The sequence below is a fragment of the Mauremys mutica genome, chromosome 1 (genome assembly GCF_020497125.1).
Source record: "Mauremys mutica isolate MM-2020 ecotype Southern chromosome 1, ASM2049712v1, whole genome shotgun sequence".
NCBI lineage: Eukaryota > Metazoa > Chordata > Testudines > Geoemydidae > Mauremys > Mauremys mutica.
This window is the reverse complement of record NC_059072.1, coordinates 39,330,354-39,358,329: the sequence shown is the minus strand read 5'-3', so window position 1 is coordinate 39,358,329 and position 27,976 is coordinate 39,330,354. Positions and strand designations below refer to the sequence as shown.

The following is a 27,976-nucleotide window of genomic DNA, read 5'->3' as shown; positions in this document are numbered from 1 at the left end:
CACCTCGCCTGAGACATGCACGCCCAGCGTAAGGCTCGCACCCCCGCCCCAGGCACGCGCACTCGCGTGCACACCCACTCCCAGGCACGCGCAGGCGCCTATCTTCCCCGCAGCTGGCGACACCTGCCCCGCTGGGAAGCCCCTTGTCGCGCGCACCGGCACCTGGGACCACGCTGCCCCGGGGCGGGCCGCCCCCTTCCTGTGGCTCGGGCCGCTGCCGCTCAGGCGGGATCCGGGCGGCAGCCGCAGTTGCAGCTGGAGCGCTCCTGCAGCGGGTGCGTGACGGGGAGGCTGCCCCGGAGAGACAAAGCCCGGCGTGGGCGGCTCGGGGCTGCCGGTGCCGCGGACCCCCCTGCCCAGAGGTAACGTGCCTGGGGCCAGCCGCCCCAGCCCCACCCCGGCCGCTCGTCCTCCTCCGCCTCTCGCTGCCTTCCCCTGCAGCTGCCCCCCACCCAGCCCCGTCTCACCGCGGCCCCAGCCCCTCTTCAGGCTCCTCCACCCCGCCCTCCCCTTTGTCCTTGTGACTCCTCTTCGCATCCCGCCCGCGGGGGCTCCGAGTCAGGAAGGTGCCCAGGGGCCGTTAGGAGAGTTGAGCCCTGCGGGGGGGGCGGTTGTTAGCTGCAGCTGCTGCTGGGGGGTGGGGGGACCCGGAGACGCTGTCCTGCGAGGGGCTGAAGTGCCTGCGATGATCCAGCGGCACGTGCAGTGCGGTCTGGTTCTGGATCCCCTGCAGGGTTCGCAGCCAAAGCGAGTGGGGTGGGGAGTTGGGACCCTGGGAAAATGACACCGCCGTTTGCTCGTCCTCACCGCTCTGTGAGTGTACGTGTAGCTGCCACTGTTACTGTAGGGGAGAAGAATCTTGCTCACGTGGAAAATATTCTTTAGCGTGTAGTGACTGAGTGCTGACCCGAGGGGAGATAATGCACCGAGTCAGCAGACAGGAGGTTTCTTTGGGTCTCAGAAGTGCAAGTATGTATTTTTACTTCTTGATCAGATAAAGGGGGAGAGGGGATGGAAAAATCCCCCTACCTGTTCTACATCTAAAATGACAGCTTCAGAGGAGAAACTGTGTCACTCTCACTGCAAACTACATTGAAAATAAAAGCAGTTACATGCCTCTTAAGAGCTGAAGAAGAGCTCTGTGTGGCTCCAAAGCTTCGGTCTCTCACCAACAGAAGTTGGTTTGATAAAAGCTATTACCTCACCCCCCTTGTCTCTCTCAAGATCAGTTAATTTTTACAGTTTTTAGTGTTGGCTCATTTTGCAGATAAAATTATAGCTAAATAACCTGTTTAAACAGTTAGTTTTGACTAAAGCCAGTTGTTTTAGGAATAACTGTCTGTTAATTCTTTATTGCAGATATCAGATGACTAAGGGAATGGCAAGGATATAGGGAGCCTTTAATCTTTAGGTTCCTGCTTCAGAAACAGACACTGACAGTAATTAAACTGGTTCCTGCTGACAGCTTTTTTTTTTTAGTTAATGGGACTTGGTCCATCCACTGTTTAGTGGCTTTGTCTAGAGAGTACAAATTGCTTTCCTTTTTGCTGTACACAAACTAAGGATATAATGGGCATGGTGACTGAACAATCCCATCATTTAGAGACCATCACACCAGAACAAGGCTAAGGTTTATGGGTAGGGCAGTGGTAAAGCATATATTATCCATCTTGCAACTAAAGTTTTCCATTTGTCCATATAACGGTACTTGTACAGTAACTTCTCACTTTGTCATCCCAGTTAACATTGTTACGTTGCTGATCAATGAGGGAACATGCTCATTTAAAGTTGTGCAATGCTCCACTCTTTTATGCTGTTTGGCTGCCTGCTTTCTCCACAGCTGGCAGCCTCCCTATGCCCCGCCCCCCCAGCACCTCCCACCTGCTGGCAGACCCTGCGGATCAGTGCCTTGCCCCCAGGGGCGGCTCTAGCAATTTCGCCGCCCCAAGCACAGCGGCACGCCGTGGGGGGCGCTCTGGCGGTCGCCGGTCCCGCGGCTCCGGTGGACCTCCCGCAGGCATGCCTGCGGAGGGTCCGCTGGTCCTGCGGCTCCGGTGGACCAGCAGACCCTCCGCAGGCATGCCTGTGGGAGGTCCACCGGAGCCACCTGCCGCCCTCCTGGTGACCGGCAGAGCGCCCCCCGCGGCATGACGCCCCAAGCACGCGCTTGGCGTGCTGGGGCCTGGAGCCAGCCCTGCTTGCCCCTCCTTCCCCACCTCCTGCCTGTGGCAATCAGCTGGCTTGCAGCATTTTGGGGGCAGGAGGGGGGGGGGAGGAGCGAGGACTCCATGTGCAGGCTCCCCCTCCCTCCCCTGCCTCCTGCCCGGGGCAATCAGCTGTCTTGCAGCGTTTAGAATGGAGGGGAGGGATGGGGGAGAAGTGAGGATGCAGCATGGGAAGTAAAGGGGGATGAGGTAGGGGGAGAGAAGAGGCAGGTCAAGGTTGGGGGCTTGTGGGGGGAGGGAGTGGGTGGGCTGAGGGTTGAGCCCCCCGCCCCCAGTGCTTGCAGAGTAGTGGAAGCTGCCGCTGCTGCACAATGTGCTTCTCCTAGCTTATAGCACCTTCAGCCTCCTTGCCTGCCTCATCTCCAGCGCCAGTGGGCTGTGCCTGTGTAGGGTAAGGCAGGGGCACCTCCCAACTATAGTACAGTACCTGTATTAAATTGCTTGTTTAAAATGTATATAATGCCTTTTGTCTGGCAAAAAAAAAAATTCCCTGGAACCTAACCCCCCCATTTACATGAATTCTTATGGGGAAAGCGGATTCGCTTAACATCGTTTCACTTAGTCACATTTTTCAGGACGTAACTACAACATTAAGTGAGGAGTTACTGTACAAGTATTATCCAACCATTCTCTTTCATTACACTTAAACTAAAGTGAATAGTGCAGTAACAACATAGAAATGTTTTTGCCCTCTTATTGTTACTCAGATATATAAAGATGAACCTATAAACTGTTTTCTATACACTCTCTTTTTTTGTAGCAGAAGAATTAAAAACTAAGGCATTGATCCTGCAGTGAGCTCCATGCACATAAACCTCTATTGATTTCACTGGGAATCCATGTGACGATCAGGCACTAAATAATTTCAGTTGTTTTCTGTGTTTGTACCCTTATGCAAATATAAAGTAACAAAAGCTTATAGGGAGCAATGTACATAGGAAAGTAGCTAAGCACAGCCAGGCTGTCATCCTTTCAGGGGTTTGAGGAGTTTGTGACTTGTGCTTCTTTAGAACATCCTAAATATGTAGGTACCTAGTCCAAACATGCAGTAATGCTCATTAATGTTGTTGGGAATTATTAATGTCTATTGAATGAAGAGCTACAAAACTGGTTTAGGTTAGTGTCAGAGAATTGGCTTTCTGTTGTTCTGCAGTTGCTCTAGTTTAAACATACACTATTTACATGATTTTTTCAGTTCTCAGAAGGATGTATCATTCCATCCAGTATGAAGATCACCAAAGTATGAAAGCCCATTCAATACCTCAACATCACATGAAAGTATTTCTAGACTCATTTAGTAGTCAAGGACCAGAAGAAGTACAGCAGTTTGTGCATTCTCCAATCTCGGTATACCAACAAGGAAATCATTATATATACATGGGCAGCACCGATGTAGCAGGGCCTTTGTTAGAATTAGTGCATCCAGTCACATCTCCTCTCCAACATCCAGCACTAAGCTACTGTGGACCTCTAGAGCAGCAGCATATTCAAGTGTACCATACACCGTCTCAACAAGGCCATCAAATAGAAATGCAGCAAAATCATTTGGTCAAACAAGTACAACTTCAGATAGAGGCTCAGCCCTCCCCTGAAGGGCAATTTAATACATCAGCCTCTGAATGTGAAAGAAGACTGTCATGTATTTCTCAACCTATGAAGAAAAGGAAAGTTGACATGCCAGTAGAAGAGAACTACAGTAATAGTCAAGGTGCTCTGCAGAATATACCTATTACTGTACTAACAATGCCTAGCCATACCCAACAGCAGGCTTACAATTCTCTTCAACAAGAACTGCTAACAGTAGATAGGAATCAACTGTATGGACTTGCACCTGCTACAGGAACAAATGGCCATCTGCCTGATGTAGAATCATGGGCAGTTTGTCCTCGTGCAATTTGCCCTGAAGCTCAGAATATGGTGAATACCCCTGTTTATCGGGATGCCTGTGGTATTATTCAGATTGGTGAAATGGCTATGAATATGACTAGCATTAAGTTAGAAGAAAGCAAGGATAATATTCAAGTTCTTTCAGAAGCTAGAAAGAGTATTCAGGAGAGTCCTGTTCCTAGCACACCCTGTTTCCCAGTGCAGTGTATAAATAAGAATGGAAATATGCACCTTCCTTTCGCTGTACAGAGTGGAAAGAGGATGTATCAATCAGCTGAATACTGGGATGAGCAACAGATGCAGGTAAGCACAAATATGAAGCTCTGTGGTGGGATGTATGTTTGTGACTTCTCTGGGTCCAGTCCTAGACCTTTCTGCTTCTCCAAGCTGGGTTTTCTATTACTCGTATTAACTCCTTCTCAGGGGAAGGTGAGTTCAGGTGGGATTATGCATTGAGACCAAGATAGTTAGGCTGAAGCTTTAGCTGCCTTTTATCTGCCTAAAATATACATGCACAAAACTTCCTGAAGAGTTTAACAAGTATAAATCATTACTGAACAGGCTTCAGAGATACAATATTAAACATTGCAAAATTAGCTTTTCCTGTTTGTCATTGCATAATGTACTCTAATAATCAAACTTTCCTATTGATAGGATATTACCATGTTAAAAGATAAAAACTTTTACACCAAAAATTTGAAATGTACCTGTGTAGATTTTTTTTTTTTCATTCTACCTTATAACAAATTTAGGCAAGATGCTCCACGTGGATGGTCTTGTGCCTGCATGCAACTCCATGGCCCCATGTTCATATTGAACCCCAGTTGCACTGCACAGGTCTCAATGAAGGTAGACCAAGGTGTGGGGGTGTTTTTGTTTATAAGAAACTAGGGATCCCTGTCAAAACTGTGGCTTTGGGACTATGTCTAATAAAACTGTGATTCTACAATGTATACATTGTAGAAAAATATTTCTCATTCAGGCAACTGCCCCTACTTCTGGGTATTAGACAAAAGAATTCTCTATGAACTTAGTTCTGGTATGAACCGTACAGAAAAGCAATAATTACAGTGCATATTATATACAGTCGAACCCATTTATCTCGACCTCGGTTAACTTGCCAATCCTATTAACTCGAGGTTTTACAAGTGGAACCGCCAAACTCCCTCTTTATCTTATGGGCTTCTCATCTGTTATGTCGATTTGCCCAACCCTAATATCTCGAGCCCGGCTCCCTGCGTCCCCAGCCGCCCGCTCCCTGGCTCTCCAGCCGCGCGGTTCCCCAGCCGCCCGCCCCCGCGTCCCCAGCCGCCCGCCCGCCCCCGCATACCCGGTCCCTGCCCGTGCCCGCCCAGCCCCGCATACCCGGTCCCTGCCCGTCCCCGCCAGCCCGTCCCCGCATACCTGGTCCCCGCTTTGCCTGCCGCCTGCCCGCCCGGCTCCGCCGGTCCCCACTTTGCCGCCCGCCCCTCCGCCCGGCTTCGCTTCGCCGCCCGCCCGCCCGGCCCCGCATACCCGGTCCCTGCCCATCCCCGCCAGCCCACCCCGCATACCTGGTCCCGGCTTCGCCTGCCGCCGGCTCCGCTTCGCCGCCCGCCCGCCCCCGCATACCCGGTCCCTGCCTGTCCCCGCCCGCCCGGTCCCGCATACCTGGTCCCTGCCCGTCCCCGCCCCACATACCTGGTCCCGGCTTCGCCTGCCGCCCGCCCGCCGGCTCCGCTTCGCCGCCCGCCCGCCCCCGCATACCCGGTCCCTGCCTGTCCCCGCCCGCCCGGTCCCGCATACCTGGTCCCTGCCCGTCCCCGCCCCACATACCTGGTCCCGGCTTCGCCTGCCGCCCGCCCGGCTCCGCTTCGCCGCCCGCCCGTCCGCCCGGCTCCGCTTTGCCGGATCCAGCCACGTGCAGGCAGCGCGGTAAGGGGGCAGGGAGGGGGTGGGGGGGTGGATAGGGGTTTATCTCGATCATTGGTTATCTCGACGGCTTTTGGCAAACCCCTAGGCCGTCGAGATAACAGGGTTCAACTGTATTGTGAAGTAACTTGGCCAAAACCAGTGTGTCCTTTAATTAAAAATCTTGTTTAACTATAGATGTGTTGTAAGGAGAAAGTTTGTCTTAATTTTCTTGGCAAAACTAGCACAATATTTGTTTACAAACCTTAATTTAGCTGATTGCATGAACAACACTAATCAACTATATTTGTTTTAAACTTGGTCTTCTCCGGCCCCTCCCCCCCCCAATGTAGCTGAATATAAACCTAAAATTGTGGGATTATGGTAACATTGTTTGGGGACAGAAATGGACAAGGGCTGTAATAGTAGTCATTTATAGTCCTAATTTGGTGGTTGTAGCACCCAAAAGTTTTTAAAAAGTTATAAATAAGGGGATTGCAGACGGATACACCAGTGTAGCAATGAAATGATCTAAGCACAATAGTAATACTAATATTAAAGAATGTAAATATTATTAAAAGAAGAGGTCTGTGTTTCTCTTTAAATCTAAGCGTTAAGAACTGTGTAACCTGATCATTTTTTTTTTTAAACCATACATCAGTATAGTGAAGGTTAAAAAACTTCTACTTGCCAGATTTGGAGGTTACTCTAGAGCAGTGGTTCTCAAAGTCGGTCTGCCGCTTGTTCAATGGGGGCTGCGGGAAGTGGCGCAGGCTGAGAGATGTGCCAGCCACCCTTCCCGCAGTGGGAGCCGCAATAGGCCGAACCTGCGGACGCGGCAGCTAAACAAACCAGCCCGGCCCACCAAGGGCGTTCCCTGAACAAGTGGCGGACTGCTTTGAGAACCACTGCCCTAGAGAATTACTCTTTCCTCATTTTAGAAGCAGAAGCCTGGTTGTATAGTATGAGTGATCTGCATTGTTCTTCTTTTAGATCAGATATGGGTCTTAGTGACAACCACATGATAGTTTACCATGTGGAGGTCTTGCCAGTTAGGACTTTTCTCTGTTTCCTGTTTGTCAATCCATCTCTAATCCAAGATGTGGTATTTTTATTTAATTGATATTTATTAGGGCTGTCAAGCGATTAAAAAAATAAATTGTGATTAATCGCACAATTAAAAAAATTAATAGAATACTATTTATATGAACTTTTTTTGATGTTCAGTTTTTCAAATATTGATTTCAATTAACACAATACAAAGTGTACAGTGCTCCCTTTATGATAAAAATATAAATATTTGCACTGTAAAAATAAGATTGTATTTTTCAATTCACTTAATACAAGTGTAACTTTAGCGCCCTCGTGGCCAAGATGGAGTCTGCTTTGCAGGCAGCTCTGGCCAAGAGAAGGCGCGTGCAGGATTGCAGCAGGAGAAATCCCTTCCACCCCAGGGGCACCTGTTCCAAACCCCCCAGAGTGAACACACCCACCCACAGGAAAAGTACAATAGATATAACAAAGGGAGATATTTATTTACAGAGGGATGAGAGGAGAAAAACAACAATGGGAAATATAGGGGGAGCAGTAAAACAGGGCTGCATTCAAACCAAGGCCCTATGGGCCCAGTGGGAGCATAGTCTGGAAGGGCAGACACTTAGCAATGTGTCTGCACATAGAGTTCAGGAGGCCTGAGCAAAGTTCCAGGCCAGTGGTTAGTTTTCGGTGCTCCTGGTTCTTCTTCGGCGCCAGTGAACTTTCCCCCAACAAACCCCTCTGGTGCCCTCTTCTGCTGCTCTCTGCAAAGCCCCACAAAGCGACCACCTCCCCACTTAACTAGCTACAGCCTCCCTCCTTGTTCCCAATGCAGAGTCACAAGCCCCAGTACTCACAGCCCCACGCAGCTTTGGGCAGGCGTGATACTGGGTCCAGCTCCGGCCTGTCCTTCTCGGGCGATTCCTCCCTGGCACAGTGCTGCTCCTGTCCTGGGCTGTCCCCGATTGGGCCTGTCCTCCTCAGGCAGGTTCTCCCTGCTTCACTTTTCCAGGGCCTGCCGGCTGCGCCTCTCTCTCCCTGGAGCTCCAGCCTGCCACCTGGAGTTTCCCTCCTTTTCTTACTCTCCCCCTCCCCCCCCCCGGGAAAAAGATTTAAAGGGGCCATGCTCTCTAAACCCCAAAGGGGTTACACAAGTACAGTAGTGCAATCTCTTTATCATGAAAGTTGAACTTATAAATGTAGAATTATGTACAAAAAATAAATGCGTTCAAAAATAAAACAATGTAAAACTTTAGAGCCTACAAGTCCACTCAGTCTTACTGCTTGCTCAGTCAGTTGCTCAGACAGACAAGTTTGTTTACATTTGCAGGAGATAATGCTGTCCACTTCTTGTTTACAATGTCACCTGAAAGTCAGAACAGGTGTTTGCATGAAACTGTTGTAGCCAGCATTGCAAGATATTTACGTGCCAGATGCAGTAAAGATGCTTCAACCACCATTCCACTACATACGTCCATGCTGATGATGGGTTCTGCCTGATAACAATCCAAAGCAGTGCACACCAACGCATTGTTCATTTTCATCATCTGAGTCAGATGCCACCAGCAGAAGTTTGATTTTCTTTTTTGGTGGTTCGAGTTCTGTAGTTTCCACATCAGAGTGTTGCTCTTTTAAAACTTCTGAAAGCATGCTCCACACCCCGTACTGATCAGATTTTTAGAAGGCACTTCAGATTCTTAAATCTTGGGTCGAGTGCTGTAGCTATCTTGAGAAATCTCACATTGGTACCTTCTTTGCGTTTTGTCAGATCTGCAGTGAAAGTGTTCTTAAAATGAACAACATGCTGGATCATCATCCAAGACTGCTATAACATGAAATATATGGCAGAATGTGGGTAAAACACAGAGGCAGGAGACATACAATTCTCCCCCAAGGAGTTCAGTCACAAATTTAATTAACACTTTTTTTAAAACAAGCGTCATCAGCATGGAAGCATGTCCTCTGGAATGGTGGCCAAAGCATGAAGGGACATACAAATGCTTAGCATATCTGGCATGTAAATACCTTGCAATGCCAGCTACAAAAATGCTATGCGAAAGTCTGTTCTCACTTTCAGGTGACACTGTAAATAAGAAGTGGGCAGCATTAATGTAAACAAACTTGTTTCTCTTAGCGATTAGCGGAACAAGAAGTAGGACTGAGTGGACTTGTAGGCTCTAAAATTTTACATTTCACTCAAAAACAAAACAGTTATGTAACAAACAAATCTACATATTTTTGCACTTTCACGATGAAGAGATTGCGCTATGGTACTTGTATGAGGTGAATTGAAAAATACTATTTCTCATCATTTTTACAGTGCAAATATTTGTCATAAAATAATATAAAATGAGTACGGTACACCTTGTATTCTGTGTTGTAATTGAAATCAATATATTTGAAAATGTAGAAAAACATCAAAAATATTTAATAAATTTCAATTGGTATTCTAGTTTTTAGCAGTGCGATTACAATTGAGATTAATTGTGATTCATTTTTTTTGAGTTAATCGCATGAGTTAACTGTGATTAATCAGCAGCCCTAGTATTTATCCATTTACTTTATCATGATACAATTTTTTTAAACGATTTGCTGAAATACAAGTATACGTACCACCCTTTTTCCATTACTTAGTAAGTCTGTTATATTTTACACAACTATATTAACAAACTCTTATTCTAGTGGTCATTAAACATTATCCTTCCAAACGTTCATACACTGACGTTCAAATATTTTTGACTGTGATAAATATCAATATGACAGACCAGTAGTACCCAGCTCTTTCTTCCTACTCTTCTTACAGATACCATGTTTTCCCTCTTTCTCACTGAGTACTTATGACTTCCATTAAGCATATGCTGTGGGTATGTATTAAAGATAGTTTATGCACAAAGACTAAGGGGGAGATTTGCAAAGGCACAAAGTGTAGTTTGATGCCCAGCCCCTATTGAGATTTAGTGAGAGTTGTGCCTCTCATTTCTATTTGTGTATTTGAAACCCCCCCCACCCGCTTTCTCAAACTAATACTGAATTTATTTGAATAAGCATTAACTTGCATCAACACAGCTTGCTTACGCTTAGTATGAATATATACTGAATATACAGTATGAACTTTACTCTTCTCAGACAACTAGAGCAATTTTTTTGGAGGGAGGGAGGGGGAAGATGGAACTTCCCCCAACTAGCAAGGAGGTTTCACGTGTGGGCTGGTCTAGCATCTGCTGCAACCTCAGACAACTTGTGTGGGATTGGATCTGCAAATTGGGCAGCCTGCCATGAACAGCCTATTCCTCCAGGAGCAGCCATTCCGCCCCACTCGTTACTCCTTGTTGTGTAGCCCCACAGTGGGGTTTATGATATCTAGAGAGGGTCTTGCATTACCTCCAGTCCATGTACATCACTAAGACTTGGTGCATTAAGACTATACTGGGTGTGAAAGAACCTTGGACTCCCATGTTGGAATCTACTGAATCTCCCTCAGCCCAGGATATTGTAAACACTTAAAATATTTACAGCTAACATTTGTTTCATATTATATAAACACTTGTGCGTAGTGTTTTTTTTTTTAAAGAGTATGTGACTCTTGGACTGATTATTTTTTCCACTGTTTAGATCCAACACTGCAGTCCTTCTAAAACAATAATGCAAGGATTAAATAACCTAGTTCACTAGGTATGGTACAAAATAGAAACTTGGGCCTCTTTATATGGTGCAAAGTTGATGCAGGGAGAGAGAACCGATTTTGTGTGTGTGTATGTATTGCCTCCTCCTCCTAAGTGTGTACTTCCTGAGCAATGGGGAAAAAAATAATTCATTGTGTTTATAACTTAAATCTTAATGTACAGATACAAAACATAACGACTGGTGGAAAATACATAGATTTAAACTAGTGCTGTATCCCTCAGAGCAGTCAGGCTCTGTCTGCTGCCACCTTCCTTACCCCTGATGAATCATTTTTACATTCCTTTACCAAGTACTTGTCTTCAGGCAGAAACTTCCCATAGGGTCTCATTTTGTTCTAGCTAAAGGGTTAAAAAGTAACCAACATATATGGCAAAAAGTACATTGCAATTGTAATCTATTTCAGTTTATGTATTTGAATGTTTACAAAAAAATATTTCCCTACATTTAAAAAAATGGTTTTAACCCAGCAATGCCTCATTAAAGGAAGCTAAGACCAAACAAAAAAGGAGACAAGTGAATCTGAATGATTTGATATTACATCTCTACAAATTTATTAGTGAAACTAATAAGCTTTCCTTAATAGGGCCTTGTTTTATTTTCCAGATGATCACTGTAGCTACTGAAACAACTATTTTGAGATTCATCTGCACACAAGATCTCTGAATCATCTTTTTGATGTTGCCTGAGGAGCCTTCCTTAGCTGCCTTATGTTAAAGTGAACTGTGCTGTACCAGCAGAGTCATGCTTGTTGTAAGTATTCTTTTGCAGCTGTACAGTGAGATCTCTTAATGTGCAGTGCTATATTTCAGTAATTAATGGAGATGATTATTGAACTATATCATTTCACATTACTTAACAAGTTTGTGTTCCTCAAGGATCACCACTTGTTTCACTCTACAACTGCTCCTGCAGGTTCCTCAGACAATAGCATTAAAAATAGCACCTGATTTGTCACTCTTTCATGCAGTGTTATGTTTCTTAGTGGCTCCCTTGGTCTCCTGGAAATTAATATAAACAGCAGGTTGAAAGAATTACCTCTTCCAAACAGCAAAGTGGAGAAACTGAAGCAGTAAATAGCAAGCATGTTCTAGTTAGCTCTAGATATGCTAGCTAGTCATTAAAGATCAGACAGGGCAGGTGAGAGCACTGAAGTGAGGTCAATAAAGGTTGGGAAAGTTGTTTCTCTTCTTTTCTCCTGTTTATGGTGATGAGGGAAAAATTCTTCTCCGTCCTTTCTTTTTCCTTGTTTTCTCCTTGCAGACTGAACTCTTTTCTCTTCTTCCACACTAACCTCCCCTAACTTTTATCTTCCTTCTTACCATTAAGGTTCCCTAATAAGAAGCCTTACACTTCTTATGAAAAGCCACAATGAACATAAGAACGGCTATACTGGGTCAGATCAAAGGTCCATCTACCCATGTTCTGTCTTCTGACAATGGCCAATGCCAGGTGCCCTAGGGCAGTGGTTCTCAAAGCTGGTCTGCTGCTTGTTCAGGGAAAGCCCCTGGCAGGCTGGGCTGGTTTGTTTACAGGCCACATCCGTGGGAAGCAGGCGGGCCGAGGGATGTGCTGGCCGCCGCTTCCTGCCACCCTTATTGGCCTGGAGCAGCGAACTGCAGCCAGTGGGAGCCGCGATCGGCTGAACCTGCGGACACGGCACGTAAACAAACCGGCCTGGCCTGCCAGGGGCTTTCCCTGAACAAGCGGTGGACCGGCTTTGAGAACCACTGCCCTAGAGGGAATGATCAGAACAGGTAATCATCAAGTGATCCATCCCCTATCCCTGCCTCTGGCAATGGAGGCCATTGACACCATCCCTGCCCATCCTGGCTAATAGCCATTGATGGATCTATCCTCCATGAACTTACCTAGTTCTTTTTTCAAACCCTATTATAGTCTTGGCCTCCACAACATCCTCTGACAAAGCGTTCCAAAGGTTGACACTGTGTTGTGTGGGGGAAAAAAAAATCTTACTTTTGTTTGTTTTAAATCTGCTGCCTATTAATTTCATTTGGTGGCCCCTAGTTCTTGTATTATGAGAAGGAGTAAATAACACTTCCTTATTTACTTTCTCCGCACAGTGAGGATTTTATAGACCTCTATCATATCCCTCCTTAGTTGTCTCTTTTCCAAGCTGAAAAGTCCAAGTCTTATTAATCTCTCCTCATACGGCAGCCATTCCATACCCTTAATCATTTTTGTTGCCCCCTTTTTTTAATCTTTTCCAAGTCCAATATATCTTTTTTGAGATGGGGCGACCACATCTGCACGCAGTATTCAAGATGTGGGCATACCATGGATTTATATAGAGGCAATATGATATTTCTATCTTATTATCTATTCCTGTCTTAATGATTCCCAACATTGTTTTCTTTTTTGACCGCCGCTGCACAGAGTGGATGTTTTCAGACTGCTATCCACAATGACTCCAAGATCTTTTCTTGAGTGGTAACAGCTAATTAAGACCCTACTATTTAAATGTATAATTGGGGTAATGCCCTCCAACGTGCATTACTTTGCATTTATCAACATTGAGTTTCATCTGCCGTTTCAACTGTCACCCAGTTTTGAGAGATCTTTTTGTAGCTCTTCACAGTCTGCCTGGGACTGAACTATCTTGAGTAGTTTTGTATCATCTGCAAATTTTGCCACCTCACTGTTTACCCCTTTTTCCAGATCATCTATGAATATGTTGAATAGTACTTGTCCCAGTACTGACCCCTGGGGGACACCACTATTTACCTCTCTCCATTCTGAAAACTGATCATTTATTCCTACCCTCTGTTTCCTATCTTTTAACAATTACCAATCCATGAGAGAACCTTATCTCTTATCCTATGACTGCTTACTTGGCTTAAGAGCCTTTGGTGAGTACACTATATCCACTGGATCCCCCTTGTCCACATGCTTGTTGACCCCCTCAAAGAATTCGAGTAGATCGGTGAGGCATGATTTCCCTTTACAAAAAACATGTTGACTATTCCTCAACAAATTATGTTCATTTATGCTTACCTGCCTGTAATTGCCTGGGTCACCTCTGGAACCCTTTTTAAAAATTGGCATCACATTAGCTATCCTCCAATCATTTGGTGCAGAAGCTGATTTAAATGATAGGTTAAAGACGACAGTTAGTAGTCCTGCATATCTCCCCATCCATTTCACGTAATCCTTTTATTCATATTCTCGTGAACTCATTAATTCCACACTCTACCTCTTTGATTCCTGCTCCATTTACGGTACTTCTCACTCATTTTGTTTATCTCTGTACTCTTGCTATGACTCTCTCTAGCTAGGGATTGCATTTTCACTTGCCACCCTTTGCACTGGGAGCTTTCTTCTTCTGTGAACTGTTTCCTCTTTAAAACTGGTCTCCATCTCCTCCCTAGCTCATGGACTGACTCTCTCGGTAAACTAATTTTGTGCTAACATGGAAACAAAATGTATTCTAAGCTACAACAATCTAAACTGTATAGACATTGAAACAATATCTTCTTTATAAAAGGATTATTTTGCAATCTCACTCTTCCCCACTCCCCAGGAAAAAAGCTCCTGTAAAAGGCAGTACTAAAATAAATATATAGATAGATAGATAAAGAAGCCCACTATTTTTAGAGGCTCATACTGTGTGTCTGCAGTGGGTAATCATAATAAAACTGAGACAATTGAATTGTTCCTGATCTGGAGGTTCAATTTTTTTTTTAATTACAAAAATGTAAGTTTTTAGAATAATTTTTCTTAGCTTCTAGAGTACTCATTGCTTTGGCAAGCAATGTGATACAAAATAAAAATAAGCAATACAGTGTTACTGACACTTTTAAATATGATTGCCCACAAACACTATATTAAAAGAATATTATTTAGGTTGCAAAGTCAAACACTCAAAAGCTGGGAAATGCCAGATATATGGTTGCCTCTGCGGCTTTAGTTCTGCCCGCCTCCCCCTTGTGTGTATGATTACATAATACTGTAGTATCATGCATATACCTGGGGTGGGGGACAGAGCTAAGGTTTCTGAGGCAACCCAGCATTTCCTAGTTTTTTGAGTAATTGACATTTTGTATGTAATTGCCTTGAACTTCTTAAGAAAAAGGGGGAAAAACAAATTTTATCATGTGGTTAAGTAACAAAATGGATAATATAAAATGTTCCCCAGCCTAAAGATAGGGGATCTGGTGGCAACCCCTATAATAACACAGATGAAAACTTTATCAAGTACTGAAACCAAAAAAGAGTGCTTTTAGCTTGTGCTCTGAAGGCTGCCAGACTTAGGCTCTAGGCTGGGGAATGAGTTCCAAAGGTGAAGACCCTCTACAGAGAACTCCGCTGCTAGTCCTGCAGAATTAAACTCCAGGAACTAACTATAATGATCTTGGGGTTCATTAAACAAACCAAATGAATGTGAAAGAAATAAAGATTTTAACAAAACTGGAGAGCTTCTGTGATGAGCTGCTGCACTCAGCCCTGATGGTCCCAACCCCTGCTTCCAGGGCACAATTCCAAATTCCTATATTCATAATACTGTCCCTTATAAGGGAATGTCTCTAAATTACAATATTCTACAAACATCTCTCTACACTAACAAGATCACCCAGAATGCTCTTAGATAGCTCTGGCTGGGTATTAAGTGGGACACTCTCAAGTTGCTGGGTTCCAGACTACTCAGACCTTTAAAGATTATCACTAATACCTTGAATTGACACCAAGAGGTTGACAGTAACCTGTTAGCTGTTTAATGGTCCATCAGACTTAAAATACGGGCAGCTGACTTTTGTTCTTTCTGAAGCTTCTTTCAGTGGCACCATTCTGGTCGGGTTTGATGCTGTAACCAATTACTGTTATGCTAAATGACCTGGGACTCCCCTACTTGAGAGACTGCCTCTCTGTGTGATACTGCCAAAGATGTAGTCAGTGGAGGCACTTGAGATCAAGTACCCATAACATAAAAGAATGGTTAGTGTAGCATTCCCATTGTGTCAAGTATCGGAGGGGTAGCCGTGTTAGTCTGGTTCTGTAGAAGCAGCAAAGAATCCTGTGGCACCTTATAGACTAACAGACGTTTTGCAGCATGAGCTTTCGTGGGTGAATACCCACTTCTTCGGATGCACTTCTTCGGTGCATCCGAAGAAGTGGGTATTCACCCACGAAAGCTCATGCTGCATTCCCATTGTGGGTTCCTTGGCTTTGCAGCTCACTTTCCCTGCCTCCTTTGGTTAGCAATATCTCTAATTTGTTCTTCAGGGCATGCTGGGAGGTTTTGATACAGGCAGGTGGCAAGGGATATAGTTTAAGATATCAGATTTTGTTTGGAGACTGCTGTTTTTGTAAACAAATGAAGCTGATTGGGATAGGGATTATACAAATTCTACAAGATTAAATAATGGCAGAGTGCACGAAGCTGGGATGGGCCCTCTTAAATATGTATCTTTATAAATTGAAAGAAAATAAATAATTTTGACTTGAAATCACTTGACTGGAATATGTTAAGCAGGGGTCTGTGTCTGTGCATAATAAGGCCTGCTTCCTAAATGCAGTGTCTTGCACATGCTTCAGCATTTGGCTTTTGTTCAATGTATTGTTATGACACAGATTCAATAACTGCTGCAAAATAGTAAAACTTTAAACCTAAAGACATCAACTTCTAAAAACCCTTTCTTTGCCTTCAAAATTTAAATAAACTCCCCTAATCGCTGACAAAGTATTTTTCAAAATAGTGGCCAAAAAGACTTGAAACGAGGCCTCAATATTGCCAGATAGTATTGTAAAGCATTTTGGAGAAAGATAATCTTGTTTTGCATATCTAAAAGCAGGTTGTAAAACTGCTGAGATTATACAATTTATAATGCAAATGCTAAGAGAACTTAAATATTGTTAAATACAATATCAGCACATACTTAAGGTTATAATCTTTCTTTGCCTATAATACCAAACTTCTTTTTTCTCAAATGGCTGTCTTATTTTTTTTCCTTCTGGTTACACAGGATTCTCAGTCACTGCCACACTTGCAGATACAGACTGATTTACATCTTCCTTGCAAACTCAAACCAGAAGAAGGAGCTAATTTCTGGAAGAACTGGGCACAAATGAAAAATGAGGATGTATGGAAAGATGCTGGAAAAAACCCTCAGGGATTTGGAAGTATGATTTTTAATTTATTTTTCACTGTTCACTGGAAAAAAAAAAAAAAGAGCAGTCCTTATATGTCATCTAAAGATTCAGGGTCTGATTTTTGTTTAAGTATCTTTCTCCCCAAGCCGTCCCATTGAAATCCATGATTAAGGGTTGCAAAATTAGTTATAAAATAAGGCTCTGTGTAAATCACAATTTCACAGACTGCACAGAAATGGTGAGATTAGTCCAATACTTTGACTTTTGCAACCGTGGGGAGGCAGAAGGAGGCATCCCTGTTTCTGCCTCCCCTCTGTTGGAAAAATCAGAGTATTGGGGTAATACAGCTGCTGCAGTTGGGGGTTAGAGGTTGAGATGTCTCATCATGTGGTGCTAGCTGTCTGGCCCAGCTCTCGCCCAGCCTGCCACTGCTACTTCCTGTCTGGCCAGCAGAGAGACAGGGAAGGTGCTGACAATGCATGGGGATTAGGAGATCCTGGCCTGGCCTAGCCCACTCCACAGCAGTCCATGGCAGGCTGAGGGGAGATACTGCAGGTGCTGAGAGGGATTTTCCGCTTGGAGCATGAGCATGTGTGTGAGGGGGGGCCAGACCTGGGATAGATGGATGGCGCCATCTGGTGACACACACCCTGCCCCAGGGGCCTGCCATGCCCACTCCCTAGAGTGAGACTGGCCTGCCACTTACCTGCACTCTCCAGGATGGGATCAGCCCACTTAACCCCCCATAAGCAGCCTCTGCCTCAACTGGGAGGTGGAAGATGGGATGCCTGCTTGGAAAAATTGCAGCAGTTCAGCAGGGGAGGGAACTCAACAATTGTGCATGTTCTGGTATTTCGTGAAATTCCAACACTTACCTCTGAAGCTGTTGTGATTCGATACAAAATACAATGCAATTTACACAGAGTCTTAGTTGTAAACTGCTCATTCAGAATATTTAAACCTATAGCAGTTTCCAGAAACGGTATTTGGTTATATAGTGGTTTGTCACTTATAAAAAAAAAAAAAACAAACCCAAATTTCTCAGCATTAAAAAACCACGCAAGAAATTACACATTTATTAGCATAAACCTTTCTTCTCTCTAACTTGACAAATAACAGGAGAAAAATAACCTGGCTTAAATATGCTCTTTTCACATTATAGAAAGAAAACCAATGACTTTTAGGGAAGATGTCCTTTCAGTGCCAATAGCAGAACTGAATTATGGGCTGTGCCTAATGACCAAAGAAGCTAGAAAGGAAGATGGTTCCTCTTATGAAGCAGACTTGTTGTATTATTTATTTCTTTGTATTCAAAAGGTAAACATAAAATGCTGTTGAATGACTGTTGGACTCCTACTATACACAGAGAATTAGATCTTGCATGAAAAGTGCCGTTTTCCCCTTCAGGACGTAACCCATGAGAGCTAGTTGCCAAAGAAAATCTGAGAGCTGATTGTAGCTACTCATGCCAAGTTGAAAAAGCATATATTCCCTTTCCTGAAACAGTGTCACTAATGTAATGTGTTCTGCCCAATCCCATAAAATAATTTGTTAAAATATAGAATTAAACAGTGGAAGCTTTTAGTTTTGTACCTAAGGGTGGTGGGGGTTGGAATTCGAGGGGTTCGGGGAGGGGCACAATTGGGGCTTTTTGAGGCATAATAGGATTCCTCAGTGTCAGCATACTAAAGCTTTCATGATAAGAGATCCAAAATAGTTTGGGGGAGGCACCCACAGCATGTTGTTTAGTTCATCCTTCAAGATGCCTTCCTAAGGGAACTTAGTGTGGAGCAGGAGTTAGCCTATAAAATAGATAGGGCATAGGTGCAGATAGCATTAACAGCAATCAGCTGAACTGTTAGAATATAGATATTAATTTTGTTAGTATAGACCAGGCCAGTGATAGTAAATTTGAACCCTCTTCCAATAAGTCTTAAATACCTGTATTGCTGATACCTGATCAATAGGACTAATGAGCTTTATATTCTCAAAGCGTTTCTGAATTCAGTGTTCTTGCAAAACTCACTTTCCAGTTTATTCTTGTTCAGATGACTAAAGTCTAAATGAAGAAAGTTGATGTATGCATGTTGCTGGCATTATTGAGACAGACTATTTGGGTGGAAGAGAGACTTGTTTAATTTTTTTTCCCCCCATAATAATTTAAATAGAACAAACTTAAAATCCAGTTTTTAAAAATATACTAGTGTAGGGAAATTGCTCTCTCATGCAAGAGTCAGTAGAACTTTGTCAGTGATTCATTTAAAACATGGGATTTTTTTTCCACAATGAATCATTTAAATTCCAACATGCTAGCCCACTTCACTAGGGAAAATGTTAGTGTGAAATGATGAAGATTTACTGATGTTCCTGTTCTTCTGTACTGACCGAGTTATGTTTTTGTAGAGTTTACATTCTGAGCCATTTTATGGTTGAGACATACAGAAGCTAACTAACTTAGGCCTGGGCTACATTAGTGGGGGTGGGGTGTTTCGAACTAAGATATGCAACTTCAGCTACGCAACTTACCTGGCCATCCTCATGGCGGCGAGTCGACTGCTGCGGTTCCCCCGTCAACTCTGCTTACTCCTCCTGCCGAGGTGGAGTACGGGCGTCGATTAGCGGGTCGATTTATTGCGTCCAGACGAGATGTGATAAATCAATCCCCAATATATCGAACACTACCCACCGATCCGGTAGGTAGTATAGACGTACCCTTAGTTATAAAATGAGGTCTAGTAAAACAAAGCTTTCATTTCAGTTATTATCCTACCCACAACCCTTTCTTTTTTTATTTATAGTATATGTTTGACAATGACAGAATTGACAACATCTTTGCTGATCTTTATTATGTGAAGTTTTTGGAAAGACTTCATGGAGTGATGAAGGGATGGTGTCCAAGAGTGAGCCCCTCTGGTAAGTGGAGAAACATTGGTGGGGAAATGAAGTCTGTACTTGACTAGTATGTTCTAAAATGAATTTATTTGTATCAATATTTGTTTTCCAGGGTATATTCTGTCTAGTTGTATCATGGAGGAAATGTTATGGGACTGCAAACAACTTGGAGCACATTCTCCTGCTACTCTCCTGTTCACACTGATGTATTTCAACACTAAGTAAGAATGTTTTATATAAAGTCATTCATGTCTGAGTCCATGTAGCCTACCAAATGGCTTAGTTTTTATAACTTGCTGAAAAAGATTTCCCAAACTCCTTCTGTCCCCTGCATACCAAACAGATGGATTGGTAAATATACTTTAATGCTTGCCAAAACCTTACTATTTGTGTTTTCCTCAAATTCTCATTATCTCTTGATGTTTAGTGTACATGGTGAACTGACGGGTGGGGAGTGGATAGTACATGTTAGAAGTAGTCGTTAGATTTATTTTCCCTGATTACTCATATCTAATTTTTCATAAGCTAAGTACTGAAAGAAAAACCTCTTATCATAACTTATATAATTCATTTGCTCTCATTTTTATACTTCTTTCTTTACAACAGAACTATCATGTTGGTTATTTTCACAACCACAAACAATATTCATGTGAAAACCACTGCAGGACTCATTACGGAATCTTATAAGATACAATCCCTCTATGCTGTTTATGTAAATTCTTAATAACTTGGTATTATTTCTTTTCTTGTGCTGTCAGTTTCTGAACATCCATTAATATTGTTTCCAGTGAAAGAGAGCCCCATTTTAAATGCCAAGCAAACTATGTGTACACGGCAATAAAACACAGTTGGAAGGTAATATATTAATCATTAGTGCAGGGGTCGGCAATCTTCGGCACACAGCCCATCAGATAATCCACTGGTGGGCCGCGAGACGTTTTGTTTACGTTTACAGCCCCCCCGCAGCTCCCAGTGGCCGCAGTTCGCTGTTCCCAGCCAATGGGAGCTGTGGGAAGCGGCGGGCCGCAGGGACATGCTGACCACCGCTTCCTGCAGCTCCCATTGGCTGGGAACAGCAAACTGCGGCCACTGGGAGCTGTGGCGAGCCGTGCATGCGGACAGTCAACATCAGTAAAATGTCTCATGGCCCGCCAGCAGATTACTCTGCATTAGTGGTCTTAAGCGATTACACTTCCCTCCCTCCTCTTCTCCCCACCACTTGCTTACCCTAATTGTATAATTTAGAATTTTAATTTACTTAATTACATTGGTATTGTTCATCTCAAATTGGAATTTAACTTTATAAAAACAGGTTGGAATCAAGAAATCATAGAATACATATTTACTTATTCTTCCTTTGCATAAATATATTTTCTCTGTATAAAACTAAATATTCTGAAGTTATTTATAAGATAGACATAAATCAATGATTCTTCCTGACCACATGCTATTTGTGCTCAATTATATTACCAGATGATCTTTGACTCTTCTGAGGATGTGCATTGACAAAAGCATTAAGATAAACATTTACTAAAGTTTTAAAGTAACTGTTTCAAATCATGTTGGTCTGAATTTGACTTTCTTTTAAAATTATCTGGTAAATAATATCTCTTAAAATATTTGGTAGTGCCTTTACTTTTTAATAAAAAAATTACTGTTCTGTGCAAGGCAAGTTTTGTATTTTTCCTCTGTTGCTGCAGTTAACAAATACCATTCCTAGTTTTTTAATAGTTTTTCTTTCTGCACCAGAATCAACAAAAACACAAAGCAATATTAACATTCATTACAAGATGTGTCCAAATATTAGGGGGTATAGAGACTTAAATGTTTTGCCAAAAACAAACTTTTATATAAAAAACTTTATTTTGCAATCTTATAAAAGACAGCATTACTCTTTTTATAGTAGAAATGAATTTCGGTGTGTAATTATTTTAAACAGATTGGAATTAAGTAACATCACAATAGGATGTGCATTCCTACGCACCTTTGAGCTGTCATTTTAAGCTAAAATTTAAGGCCCCAGTTCTTCAAAGCACTTAAGTACCTATGCAAAGTCCAATGAAGTAAATGGAAAGACTCCCCTTGAGTTCTGTTGGCTTTGGATTATGGTTTTAACCATGTGCTTAGCTTCAAGCACATACTTAAATGCTTTGTTGAAAAAGAGCTGGAGGGTATGTCTACACAGGGATTAAAGACCTGGTTAGCCTAGGTCAGTTGACTCGGGCTCATGGACTCAGGCTGCAGAGCTAAAAATAGCTATGTAGATGTTCAGTCTCAGGCTGGACCCCGAGTCCTGGGACCATCCCCTTCACAGGGTCCCAGAGCTCAGGCTCCAGCCCAAGCCCCAACATCTACACTGTGATATTTTCAGCCCTGGAGCCCAATTCAGCTGATGTGGTCCAGCTGTAAGTGTTGTATCCCTATGTAGACATACACTAAGTGCCTTTAACTACCCAAAAGTGTACCAATATTTTAACCTTCCCCAAACAAAAAAAGTTAGAGGCATTCAGAATGGGTTTATTTTGAAAGATTATTCTATTTACTATGCTGTAATAAATAGCTCTCAGATGGAGAATCAGATTTTGGGTTATTAAAATTATTTTTTAGTCTGTCTTCCTGTTTCTCTTTCATGTTCATTTGTTCCTTTTATTTATGGTGGTGGAAGGCAGAGCTGATTATTTGCTATTAAAGATTCTTTATAATGTTATTTAAGACTCCTTGGTAACCAAATTAGGAGTATACTACAAGCGGAGTAAGATCTCAAACAACCCTTGTTTTCACTAAAGTTCCAATCCAGCAGAAACTTCAGTGAGACTACTCACAATGTGTAAAATTAAGCATGTGCATAAGTCTTTGCATGATTAAGTGATGTTTTCTAATATAGTATTGGATCCCACAAATACTCGCTTTGGTGGTACTACTCATGTGAGTAAAGTTACTTCCAGGATCCAGTCCCTAGATTAACTTCCAAAAGGAAACACCTGTATAGTATAATGAGGTCTTAAGGAAGGTTCTATCTCTCTGTCCTCACTTCTGGTTTTGGCGCAATGCAGAAGGGACCTTTCTGAAATTTGAGGTGGGGTCTAGATGAGTTCATATAATTAGTTGAAGTCAGAATGCGACTTTAAACAGGTAGGATTATATTCTGAATTCTTGCTGTGCCATAAAACCGTACTATTGAATCAAATTATTCTGGGTTTACACAGGTAAAACAGGTCAGAATTTGGTCCACAGTCCAAAGCTATACTTTTTATCGAGAATCTGGAAAGCCTTTTAACAAATATTTCTGCTCACTTAAAAAAAACCTTAAGTACTCCCTGCCCAGTCTGCCAACTATCTCTCTCTCCAAAACCGAGTTATAATTGTTTTTCTCTTGTATGTGAGTAGGTATTTCATATTGAAAACTGTGGAGCAGCATGCACAGCTCGCCTTTTCCAAAATACTGAAGCAGACCAGGAAAAATACAGGCATCGGAAAGGACAAATGTTCTGTAATACGATTCCTGAGGCTTTATGGACAGATTCTTGGAGGACGAAAAGGTTTGAACTCATTAGACTAGGATGATACCCTTTAAAATGATTGTGTGCCATTGTTTGCCACTAAGGTTGTGAAGGACATGACAAAAAAGTCGTCTTGGCAATTTGTTTGGAATCTGAGCACTGCTGTTAGGGTACATATATGCTTAGACTCTGTTCCAGCAGAGATAACTGTGTAGGTGAACCCCCCCTACTGTGCAAAGCCCCATTTAAGTCAGTGGGGTTGTTTAGGGAAGCAGGGGTTTGCCTGTGTAGAGTCAGTCTCAGGCCTGGAACTTTAGATTGTATTTCCCACCCCTAGTGATGCACATCTAAGTTGGGACCCTCAAATGCACTCAGCGTTGGTCTAACTCTGCACCCACTGAAAGCAATTAGAGCAAAGGAAGGCCAGCACTAAGTACAGGGTATTCTTAAAAATTCCAACTTTCATGTTTTTGGCGATTTTTCTCACTTTTATTAAAGCTGTCTCCCTATTTCCTTTCTCTTCTCTCCTTGCATGTTTTTCTGTCTTTTTGCATCTTCATCTAGTTCTTTTAGAAACCCAGACATAGGATTTGTTTCACAGGGGGCATTATGCTATGTATATTTTAGATCAGTTACACTCAAAATGCTTGGGCCAATTCCTTGCTCCCTGAATCCCTCCTAATTTACAATCACGTGCACACAGCTCTGCCTTGGTGGAACATATCTGCTCTCTTCAGAGTGTATGTTTCTCTCCTTAAAATCATAACTTGTCATCAACCTGTGTATGGAGTTCACATTGACATTCTGTAGAGGAAAGGATTTTTGTCTCCAGCATACTGGCAGGCTATTGTCCTAGCCATTTTCCAAAATGGTTGGGGGTCATAGAACTAGCCTATCTGGAAGTTTAACAAACTACAGCTCATTCTGTGCTCTGAACTGTCAAGTGATTGGCTTCATTCTCCAGTTACTACAGGTCTACTGTACGTACATACATAATAGTTGAGTATCTTCTCTGCAGCAATAAGGCATAGGCTGCTTAAAGAAATAGCATCAGACATATATGCAAATGAAATCCCTGCCCCCACCCCTGAGAGGACTGTGCATGTACAGATGAACTCTTGAGGTGATTCCTAAATTATCGAATGAGAGGGTACATTCAGACTCTACAAGAGCATTAAACAGTGGTTGCTATAACTTTTCTGAAGAGAGATGGATGCATATTTTATTCTTTTGGGTCACTTTCTGCAAGTATTGAACAGCGTGGCATTCTGTAACACTTTCTTTATGCTGCAAAAGTTTGAGGCATCCTATTAATATGCTTTGTGGGAATAACTTGCACAGCTTCCCTATGTTACCATGTGATCTTATTGGCATTTCTTCAGGTTGTTTGATGGTCACTTGTTACAGCTTGTCTTAAATTGAGGCAGGGACCCATATTTTTTTGTTTGTCTGGGGCTGCAACGCTTATTGAGGCCTCAGTGCTATTTTAATATAAACCAGTATGCATCCTGTCTACGACAGTAAAGAATACTAACCACTTAAGTTTAAGCACTTTGACTTCTTAATGAAAATGAGTTTGAGTAGTAGGGTTGCAGCTACTCCTAAAGTGCTGAGTGGAGGTCATGACTTGGTTTCCAGAGGGTCTAAAGCAACCTTTTTTTTTTTTAAACATAGTTTACAAATAAATAGGATTTCATCCAAGGAAATTGTATAGGATTTACTTAGAAGAATGGAGGATTTGGAGTCCTTAGAAAGGTTGTCAGTATTGCCTTTTCTCTTTATCCCCCTCGTCTCCTTTCCCTTTCTGCCACTTTTGGGGAATGACACTTTCTCTACTTATCCAGTGGGAGCTAAAACACTACCCACCAAGATGTGCCACGGAATTTTTACCTGTTTACAAATCAGTCCCTTCCATGATGCCCAGGCATTCACTAGGCTAGTGAAATGGCATCAATCCTAGTGATCCAGCTCCTGGAGCCATTGAGCTGATTGCAAGGGAAAATTCCTGTCTTGTACACACTTTTTTTTTAATTTTATTTTTTGTGCAAAGCATTTTAAAATGATTCCTAGCCCAAAAAGTGTGTGTGATTTTTTGAAAAGGCTTTGCAAAATCAAGTAATTTAGGAAGCAATCACTCATACAGTCATTGGTTGTTTTAGTGGATTTTCAGAGAGGTGCATGTATGCCCATAAAGTCAGACTGCTTTAGACTGGATCTGCAACACCTATGATGAGGTTCTGCAGACACAATGAATGAAATCCTGACCCCAGTGAAGTCAATGACAAAAGTCCTATTGATTTCACTGGGGTCAGGATTTTACCTCATACATTCAGAAAACTCATCACTGGTAAATAACTTTTTACATGAACAGTTGGTTTTTATTAGGTTAAATCCTTATGTTTTAGGTCAGCCATACAACTCACAGTATACATTTTTATAGCTACATGTTTTTAGCTGCCACTGTCTGCAGGGAGTACTTTACTGTTGCATGAGCTGCACCCTGTTTCCTATGATACAATTGTGCATACTGATGATCAGTATGGCTAACATTTATCTGCTAGTACAACATACCAGATTGGCTTTATTTTCCTAAGCTGTCAGTCATTTAGCCACAGACTAGGTCAGACACTGGCAAGAGCAATAAGTTTCTCCATACTACAATAATGGCGTGCCTGTTGTTGAAATATTCAGCTGCTATAAAAACACTTTATTTAAAGGAGCCACATTGAAATAAGACGGTTTAAAATACTACTACTGATCAAAAACTTTCATCTGTAAAAATACTTCATTGAAACTAAATGCTGTGTTGTGAACTCACTGCACACTATTTGCCTCTTTTTTGATTTGCAGATGAGACTTATGTGGAACAACCTGAAAACCCAGACAACCCCTTGCAGTGCCCCATAAAACTGTATGACTTCTATTGCTTTAAATGGTAAGGCTCTAAGGACTTATTTTCTACACTAGTTTTAAACATTTGATGGCTTTCAACATCGTTTCATCATACTAGCTATAACACCTTTAGCAGTTCACAGGGAAAGATTTTCTCTTCTATAATGATTGACTTCCCTCATTTAATACTTGGGCTTCACACCACAACAAACACCTATTCCAGTCTGAGTTTAGCAAGAGTGTATCACTGCTAATTCAAAGAGGAATGCCTAAAGCTAGCAACTTTTTATGTGTGGGAGCAAATATATCTTATTACATAATAAAGAAGAAAGTCAGTTCTAATTTTGCTATTAAAAGGAGTATAACTAAGTAGTGTGTTGCTTGGTATAATTTAAACTTTCCTTATAGCCCCCAAGGTGTCAAAGGGCCAAGTGATGCCTTCTATCTGGTCCCTGAACCAGTCGTGGCACCAAACAGTCCTATCTGGTACTCTGCTCAGCCTGTGAAACTGGATGTGATGGAGCAGATGTTGACTAGAATTCTGATGGTCAAGGAGGTCCAAGAAGCACATGTGAAGACCCATATATCAACATAGCAACAAGGACAAATGGATAAGTTACAATGTTGCCCTTATTACAAAGTTGTGAATGCAATATTTTTTTTTCATAAGGCATGGAAGACTGTCTGTAGCTAACACTTTCTTTTTACTAGAAGATGACTGAATGCTATTAGTAAATAGCCTTTAACAGTACCAATTTGCTAAATTCCACAAAGTGGATTTCCTATTTTGTTCATATTTGTCTAATTTATACTAGCACCTAAAGAGGGACAGATATGGTTCTAGTACTAATACTGTAAAACACCAGTTAAATCAGAGTCCCAAACCTGTCATTTTGATTAATTTATAAGTACATAGCTCTTTAAACTGAATTGACAGTGGGACATGTATACAAATTCAGTTTTTATCAAAGTCCTCAATGGAAATAGTGGTTACTGAATAATATTACTTTACACTGTGACTTACTAATAGTGCAATGCAGGCATAATTTTCTCTGTAAAACAAGATTGACTTTTACATTTTTTTCCTTGTTAAAAGGATGCTTCCATGACTAGTCTATTTGCAAAGGATAGACTTTGGAGAAATAGTTCTTTGAGAGGAGTAAGAAATCTAACCGCCTTAAATGCCTTGTGGCCAATATTTGTATAAGGTTGGATAGCTTACATTAAAACATTACTTTCTTTAGTTAGCAGGGAAAGAATTTACCTCACTTTCAAAAGCTGGGGCAATAAAGACACCAGAAGCACTGAGACTGTTCCTGTTTCTAGGTTGTGGGTATGTGCATCGATAAATTTCTCACTACATCCTTGACACTTTATTGGACTCAACTGTGCATGTACAGAAGGCTTGCATAACACAGATCTATACAAATTTACCTCAGTTCAGTAATCTAGTGCCTTACCACAACCCAGCCACTTAAACATTGTAGCAGTGGCTGTAAAGTATCTTGTTGACATAAATTCATCTTTTCCAGGGAGATTTTGTATATTTTTCACATGATAATACTGTATAAATCACCAGTAGGAAAAATGGAGTTTGTTAGTGGAAGTAGTATAGATTATGCTATGTTATCTTATTTACAAACTCAACACTAATTGTCTTGAAAATAAACTTTTTGCTTTTGATAGTGTTGTCAAAATTACATTTAAACATGAAGATGAAGCAAATGAAGTGACCCACTGTTTTTGAATAGCTCACTAAAACCAGACTCAACCTATTTATTGTTTATGCACAATATGGTCTAAGATCACATCTCTTCAAATGCTTATTGACTGAAGAAGAATGCTGCCACTTTATATTTGTACACT

The 27,976-nt window shown here is 42.2% G+C and overlaps 1 protein-coding gene across 4 annotated transcripts; it reads left to right on the top strand.

Annotated features, from left to right (window-relative positions):
- On the top strand, nucleotides 1–27,698 carry LOC123367001 (transcriptional regulator QRICH1-like). Of its 4 annotated transcripts, none has more exons than XM_045010977.1 (9): nucleotides 1–28; nucleotides 3,421–4,415; nucleotides 16,700–16,856; nucleotides 17,989–18,143; nucleotides 19,625–19,739; nucleotides 19,831–19,939; nucleotides 23,106–23,257; nucleotides 26,069–26,153; nucleotides 26,519–27,698. In XM_045010977.1, exons 1-9 carry the CDS (start codon nucleotides 16–18, stop codon nucleotides 26,703–26,705), a joined length of 1,968 nt encoding a protein of 655 aa, XP_044866912.1. In that variant the 5' UTR covers nucleotides 1–15; the 3' UTR covers nucleotides 26,706–27,698. The 4 variants fall into 4 exon arrangements, with proteins under 4 accessions (XP_044866912.1, XP_044866924.1, XP_044866916.1 ...); XM_045010989.1 differs by lacking the exon at nucleotides 1–28 and adding an exon at nucleotides 79–275; XM_045010981.1 differs by lacking the exon at nucleotides 1–28 and adding an exon at nucleotides 80–362 and having other exon boundaries at nucleotides 26,519–27,697.
- Nucleotides 27,699–27,976: the final 278 nt, after the last annotated feature.